Genomic DNA, 8,344 nt, shown 5'->3' with positions numbered 1-8,344 from the left:
GAGACTAAGCACAATCCCGCCCGTGCTTACCTAGCTCCCGGAGACCCGATCCCTCTTGGGCGGGTAACAAGGGAACGTGTTCAGTGCAGATCATAGGATTTACCACACTGAATTATTAATTGCCCGTGACTCATGGAGACAGTGAGTACTCTAGTTAATATCCTTGTGTTAGATTTAGTCTGTGGGATTACTCAAATCCTTTTTACCCCCTCCTAAAACTGGCTCTGGTTGCATAGTGCCTAAGGCACTTGACTGCTAACCAGAAGGCTGGCTACAAACCCACCAGCCACTCCTGGGAAGAAAGGTTGGGCAATCTACTTCCCTAGTGATACTGCCTCGGAAACCCAAGGAGGGGTTGCTATGAGTCGGATCTAACTCGATGGCACATAACAACAACAACAACAAAGACTGAGCATGGCTTTTAAAGTTACATCCTTACCATCTCCCTATCAATCATCCCCATCTTCCTTTACCTTTCCCAAGACTTCTAGACAAAAACTGCTTTACCATCTGTTTCACCTCCTTTTAATATTATTAACACCTCAGTTTCATATTTTCAAATTATCTATAAGAGAATGAGATTTAAATACGAAGATCAAATTCTCATGATTACCAAAACCTATATGGAAGTAAAATGCTATATTTACAGGACTTTCTCTTAAGGGAAGAGGAACCTAGTTTAGGAAGGGAGGGATGTATTTACAGCAAGCAGTACTGGAGTGCCCTTGTTTTCATTCAAGACACTTACTTAGCATTTAAATGGTTGCTTTAAAAGCATCTATTCCAGTATTTCATTTCCGTTTGGAGGGAAATGATACCTAGAGACCTTTTTATTCAGTGGTCTCTCATGCTTGACCCAAGGAACCCGATTCCCAGTCCACTACCATTTCTAAAATAATCAGCCCTGGATAATACACAGGTGACAAAACAATATTTTGAACAAAACAATATATTTGATTGACCATCTCAAGCACCTGCATATATTTTTCATTTTTTTTTTCTTAAATTCCATTTTAAAGGGAAATTTGGGTATACCAGTGATGGCTTGTTCCACTTATTTTGAGAGCTATTGTATAGAAGTAGACAAGGCATTTGCAATAAACCTCAGATTTACAAGGTATTCACTTGTACTCCTGTAGAATCTAAGGTTATCACCTCTTGCTGTAAGCTTCCAGACAAATTCAAAAATTAATTTCCAAAAGCCTATTATCTTTGCTATAACTATATACAATTGCTCAATATACACTTACTTTCTCATGTTGACACTTATAATCCTGGTGCTGTATTATTTGAACATTTCATCCTTTTTTTTCCTTTCCTGAAATAGAGACAAAAATCTCCTTTGCCACAATTTTAAGTATGATTGAGATAGGCTCACCTTTCTATTTTCAAGTGGCTTAATAATATAAAATCTTCAAAACAACACATATTTTCAGAGACAGCACATGATTTATTGTGCTGATTACCATTTATTCTGCTTATCCATGGGTGAAAAAGGAAGATGAACTTTGCAGGAAATAAGACTTTTCCATAGATAAATGTGCAGTTACTTATTTTCCCCAAAGAGAAGGGGAAAAAAAAACACACAACATATTAATTTGCATGTCGCCTTTTCTTTTTCCATATCTTTTTGTACCTGTAAGGAGCTCTGATGGTATGGTGGTTAAAGCATTCAGCTGCCACCCAGAAAGTCAGCTGTTCAAACCCACCAGCCACTCCCTAGGAAAAAGACAAGGCATTCTGCTTCCATAAAGATTTACAGCCTTAGAAACCCTATGGAGCAGTTCCACTCTGTGCTAAAAGTTAGCTATGAGTTGGAATCAACTCTAAGGCAGTGGGTTTGGTTTTGTCCCTCTAATACAGCACAGTTCTTCATTAGAGGTCATTTATCTACCAATCTACACCATCAAAAACATATGATAGAACCAAATTTTAAAATGATCTCTAAGCATCAAAACAGAGGTCATAAAGTCCATACATCAAGAGGTAATTCTACAATTCTATGAAAGAGCTTTCAAGCCCTTACCCAGAGAATAAATGTTTTATACATAATTTGAGGGCAGCAAATGATCATAAATCCTACACAAGGGAATAGGTCTGGCAAGAAAGCCCTCACTTGAAGGAAAAGAACAAACGGTTACTGGGATGTTTACTTTGCAAAACACTAAACTAAGGTTTAATATGTTCTCTAATTTAATCCTGACCAAATAATCTAAGATTTGAGTATAAGCATTTCGAGATGAGGAAGTAACAAAGAGTTGGTCTTCAAAGTCAAGATGATCAGGTGGTCTTTTGTCTAATTCACTGCCACCTCATAGCGACCCCTCCTTGGGTTTCCGAGGCGGTATCACTATGAAGTAGATTGCCCAACCTTCCTTCGGAGGAGTAGCTGGGGGGTTTGAACCACCAGCCTTCTGGTTAGCAGTCAAGTGCCTTAGGCACTATGCTACCAAGTAGGCACTAAATACATTAGTGTTGGAAAAAATACTATAATGGCTGACAAATCACCTCTCTTAGATTTTTCAGCTCTTATAATAAGGTTGACTAGACATCTCTGTTATCCCTTGTTCGAAGATTCCATATTGTGCTGCATGCTGATAGTGACAATCCTGAGTCATTAAGGTGAAATCATCATCAATATTAACTTAAGAATGTAAGAAATTAACAATTAATTGTTCATAAAATAATTTTTAAAGGAATGAGCTTTATTTAGATTGCGAATTGACATGGATTAGCTAATTTTTTCAAATAATGGCAATAAATGAAGCTATGATTTTGTCTTTTTCTCCCATTTTGAAGGAGAAGGTAGAAGGAAAATTTTCACTGAGTGGCTCCTTTATTCTTTTGAAGTGGAAAGTTCCATGTAACATATATAACTAACCAAACACACATACTCTGTTGTGGTTGTCTAGTGCTGCTCTAACAGAAATACCACAAATGAATGGCTTTAACAAACAAGGTTTTATTCTCTTACAGTTTAGGAGGCTAGAAGCCCAAGTTCAAAGTGCCAGCTCTAGAGGCTGGGTGAAGGCCCCTCCACCTCGGGGTTCAGCTCTGCCTCCTCTTCCAGGCCCACTAGAGCTGGAGGATTTTTCTGGCTCACACAGCAGCTGGCTGCTGAGGTTGACGAACCCAAGATGGACAAGTAAATACCACCATCTCAAGATTAGCAAGCAACACGGCAGGTCACTAGTTCAAATCCAGAAACAGCCACAGCAGGTATCATGGCAGGCCACTGATGACTTGGCCAAATGCAGGATCTAGATGTGCCAAGAAGCTAGAAACCATTCTCAAAGCATTTCCTTATTGGTGTGTTTGAGCCAATTATTATGGTTATTGTGTCACTCCATCTCATTGAGGGTTTCCCTCATTTTTACTGACATTCTACTTTACCAAACATGATGTCTTTTTCTAGGGACTGGTCCTTCTGGGTAACGTGTCCAAAGTAAGTATGACAAAGTTTGGATATCTAAGTTATTTTTGAATGCTGTCATTTTAAAACTAATCATTTCAAGCCAGTAGCAGAAACATTTAAATAGCTTTAATATTTTGGCATAAATGCCTAGGAAATACAGAATCTGTCTGTTGACACTAATGATCTTGCCTGAGGCTTATGACAACCTACCATGTTTTGATGATATTTACTATGGCTCCAACATACCTCTAAAATGCAAAAGACCCTTCATATTTACAAAAGATTTTTTTTTTTTTTTCAGATCAAAGTGCAGGAAACGAAGTCATAGCAAAATATTTGGAGCTTTCCTAATAGCCACAGAAAGATTATATGATTCCACATTGATTTTTCAAATCCAATTTCCATGGAACAGATTCCTGACCCTAAATCAAAAAGACCTAATTCTTAATACCCCTCTCTGCCAAGATATCAAACACAATAGCTTTAATTATATGGCTTTTTACTTGTGAAGTATGGCTTGACTGGGTATTTACCAAGTGATGTTAATAAATGCCTACTATACCCACCAGCCACTCCTCGGAAGGAAGATGGGGCAATCTATTTCCGTAGTGATACTGCCTCGGAAACCCAAGAAGGGTCACTATGAGTCAGGTTTGACTTGGCACATAACAACAACAACATTAATGAAGCATCTATATTATTATATCAGTCTATGCTCTGTTGTCCAATCTGAACATAGGAATGAAAACCATTAGAAACAAATGAGCAGAATGGATAAAAAAATTCCAAAATGACTAAATTGAATTCTGGTAGTACAGTGGGTAAGGTATTTAGCTGCTAACCAGAAGATGGTGGTTCAAACCCACCAACTGCTCCGTGGGAGGAAGATGAGGCAATCTATTTCCATAAAGATTTACAGCACTAGAAATCCAGTGGGGGTCGCTATGAGTCAGAATCAACTCAATGGCAGTGGGTTTCATTTGGTTTAAAATGCAGTAGCAGACATAGCCAAAAATCCAAGGTCTCACTTCTCTAGTTAATAAACACTACTACATACCACATATATAAAAGTAGAAAATTTAAAAAAAAAGATTTTGTTAGAGGGTTATAATTTCTCAGGATTAAATGAGATAATGTTTGTAAAAGTATTTCAAAAGCATCATATGCCTTGCCACTAGATAATCACAACAAACTTAAAAGGAAATGTTCATGTTATTTTTAACCTAAATACCAAAGAAATAATATTTATTTAAAACATCAGGTTGAATTCTCACCTCAGGAAACTTGTTTTAATTATCTTTGTTTCCTCAGGAGCTGGCATAAAGCCTAACACAAAATACATTATTGTTCACAGATAGAAATTCTGATATCCATAAATATATTCATATTAAATCCATTGCCAAGTCCTAGTGCTTTCATTTCTGAAACAGTGCCTCTGTTCCCTTTTCATCATCTGGGCCACCAGATCTGTAGCTCAAGCTCTAGTCACTCCTTGTCTAGATTCTTACAGCAGTCTCCTAATTGAGAGAACATGGACTCTGGCTTTCCTAGTCTCATCTTTTCCCTGTTCAAGGTAGAATGTTCATTTGAAAGTAAAAATGGATGTTATCACATTTCAAACATTCCTATCACTCCTAGGATAAACACTAAAGTCCCTAACTGGTCTACAATGTTCTGCAAGGTCTGGCTTCTATCCACCAGACTTATTTCAAATTACCTTCCTTCTATCTCATAGTCCCTGGGTGGTACCATTCTATGCTTAACTACCTGGGCTGCAAAAGTAAAAGTTGGTGGTTCAAGTCCACCCAGAGATGCCTCAAGAAAAAAGGCCTGAAGATCAACTTCTGAAAAATCCTATGGAGCACAATTCTATTCTGACATACTTGGGGTTGCCATGAGTTGAGGCCACCATGAGTCTGATTCAACTTAACTGCAACTGTGACTAGTTTCCTTCATTCACATTGTCCCTTTTCCATCCACACTGGTTTTCCTTCAGTCTCTCAAATACTCCAAGCACTCTTACTCTGCTATCTTTTGGCCTGCCAACCTTTGGCCCAGATTCTGCACATCTCCTACTCATTTTCACAGCTAAATACAACTGTCATTTCCCCATGGAAACCTTTGACCTTCTTAAAAGTTATTCCTGTAAGTTTCCAGAAGACTGGCAGTTCAAACCCACCAGCCACTCCTCAGAAGGAAGGTTGAACAATCTACTTCCTTAGTGATACCGCCTCGGAAACCCAAGGAGGGGTCGCTATGAGTCGGATCCGACTCCACCGCAGTGCCTTGCGTTTTTGCTTTGTTTTAAGTTCCATATACCTTTCCTTCTAAGCTCTGGTGGCATAATGCCCAAGGCATTTGACTGCTAACCAGAAGGCTGGCAGTTCAAAGCCATAAGCTACTCCTTGGAAGGAAGGTTGGGCAATCTACTTCCATAGAGACACCGCCTCAGAAACCCAAGGAGCAGTCACTGTGAGTCCAATCGATTCACTATGAGTCCAATCTGGCAGTGAGTTTTCTCTTTTCCTAGGTACACATCAATTTATATTTCTTTTTGCTATTTTTTTTATGAACATCTGTGTATCTCCCTAACTAACGTATAAGTACGTGTATGTTTTTGCACCACATGTGTTCGTTCCTTCAGTCCTCAAAATTTTCTTGAATGAGTGATTTTCTATAAGCATTAATATTCTTAAGGGATCAAGCCAAGATTCATCTCTGTAGTTCCCCGAGGCAATTTTGAGAAACAGTACTCCAAAGAATAAGCAGAGTACTTGCTGACATAAAGTCAAAATAAATAAAAGAAAAGGGTAATCGGAAGGGGATGCAAAACTTACTCATTCTTTTTCTAAGTTTGAAGATGTATTTTCTCAATACATCTCATCTTTCAAGTTGTAAGTGTATGCTAATTTCATAGCAGGCAACTTTTTCTTCCAGGTCTAAAGCCTTTGAGGAAGCTTTGCAATAGAAAATGAAGCACAATACAATATGGCACGCATGTATGAAATACAATCATCCACACATTTAAAGGGCTTTTAAAGCAGGATGGCTTAATCAGAATATTTTTGGTAGAAGTTCTAAGTTCTTACCAAATGAATATTACACCATTTGCAATGAATGAATGTCTGAATGGCAAGAAGCTGTGATGCAATATATTTTAAAAAGAAATAAATGCACTTCAGGGAACCAGAACTGGGCTTCATTGCCCTTTCATTAGATGGGGAGTTCTGGTGGTTTAGTGCCTAAGGCATTTGACTGCTAACCAGAGGGCTCAAGGTTCAAACCCATTAGCCACTCCTCAGAAGAAAGACTGGGCAATCTACTTCCGTAGAGATAGATAACGCCTCAGAAACCCAACTCGCTGAGTCGGAATCGACTCAAAGGCAGTGAGTTTGGTTTTTCGTTAGATGGCAATATTAAGTTGAGTGGGAAGGTTAGTACTAAATTTTCTATGTGCAATTTTGGAATTATACATCAGCTGTGAAATACTTGTCAATTGAATTTTTGGCAAGTAAGAAGCTAGAATTTTATGCTAAAAGTTTATCGTCTTAAAAATGTGAAGGGCAGTGAAAAAAAAAACTTTTTTAATGAGATTGTAGAGATCTGGTAATATGCTGCTGCTACTGCTACTTGGAGCTCTGATGGCATAGTGCCTAAGGCACTTGACTGCTAACCAGAAGGCTGGCAGTTCAAACCCACCAGCCACTCCTCGGAAGGAAGGTTGGGCAATCTACTTCCGTAGTGATACTGCCTCGGAAACCCAAGGAGGGGTCACTATGAGTCGGGTCCGACTCGAGGGCACATAACAGCAACAACACAACACTGCTACTACTACTACCCACTGCCATCAAGTCAGTTCTCACAGAGATCCTATAGGGCAGAACAGAACTGCAGCATAGTTTCCAATGAGACATATTTTTACTGACAACCTTTTGGTTAGCACCTGAATGTTTTACCCAATGAGTCAGGTCTGGCTCCACAGCGCATAACAACAACATGCAGGGGCTCTGGTACCGCCTTCTCTCTCTAGCAAGTCAAGAAAAACTTTGTGAAACGCGAGACCCCAGAAAACGTGGACCAGATAAAATAGACAACTCTTTGGATTCTGGAAAACTGAGGGGTCTTTATTCCATTTTCCTCTGTCAGACATGTGACAAGTTTAATAGAAGCAACTTACGTGAGAAGAACTCACAACCACAGAGACTGCGTGTGGCAACCCCGGGTCCTCCAGGCCTTGAAGAGCGCTTCCCCGCACGTCCATCACTGTCTGGCCCGGGACCACTTGCGCACGAATCCTCTCTCCATTTAAGGTACAACCCGGTCCTTCTACCATCTCTAAAGCCAGCACTATGGTTCACCGGTTGCCAGGGCCCTGTAAGAACAACTCTATGCAGCTTCACTTCCGCACCGGTACTATTACCGCGGAGAAAAAGTTCAAATTTCCCGCACGTCCGGTCCCGCCCAGGTCCCGCCCAGGTCCCGCCCAGGCGCCTTCGTTAGCCCCTCGCCTTTGTCCGCATTGCCCTCGCTGCGCAAGCGCTCTGGTTCACCAGAGGGTTCTGAGGTGTTGGCAGAAGGCTGGGTGGGTGGAGCTGACCCAGGAATATGAATTGGCAGTTGATGAACTCCAAACTTACTTTCACCTTTGAGATTTTGCCCTGTCCTTGAGCTACTCAGTACATATAACAGTATTTATTGACCTGCCCTTTTCCTCTGTCCTAAAGTCCAAAGTTGTCACAAACATTCAGTTAGGCCTCTATTTTTTGTTTGCTCTGTATTTCATGAGGGTGGAAAGAAAGGGACTGAAAGGAGGGTTTTTAGAACATATAGTTTTGAGTTTTTTTGAGGTATAACATAACCAAACCAGAGGTTCAAACCTACCATCTACTCTTCTGTAAAGTTTTATAGCCTTGGAACCCTATGGGGGTC

The 8,344-nt window shown here is 39.9% G+C and overlaps 1 protein-coding gene across 1 annotated transcript in view; it reads right to left on the bottom strand.

Annotated features, from left to right (window-relative positions):
• Positions 1–7,748, bottom strand: part of NEIL3 (nei like DNA glycosylase 3) — a 130,102-nt gene extending 122,354 nt beyond the window's left edge. Inside the window, exon 1 of the mRNA XM_007950567.2 lies at positions 7,593–7,748. Within this exon, the coding sequence (XP_007948758.1) occupies positions 7,593–7,748 (156 nt within the window). The remainder of the gene's footprint in view (positions 1–7,592) is intronic.
• Positions 7,749–8,344: the final 596 nt, after the last annotated feature.

Source organism: Orycteropus afer, unplaced genomic scaffold (assembly GCF_000298275.1).
Source record: "Orycteropus afer afer isolate SDZICR_OR568_19922 unplaced genomic scaffold, OryAfe1.0 scaffold00278, whole genome shotgun sequence".
Lineage (NCBI taxonomy): Eukaryota > Metazoa > Chordata > Mammalia > Tubulidentata > Orycteropodidae > Orycteropus > Orycteropus afer.
The sequence above is the reverse complement of the archived record's forward strand: the minus strand, read 5'-3'. Positions and strand labels throughout refer to the sequence as shown.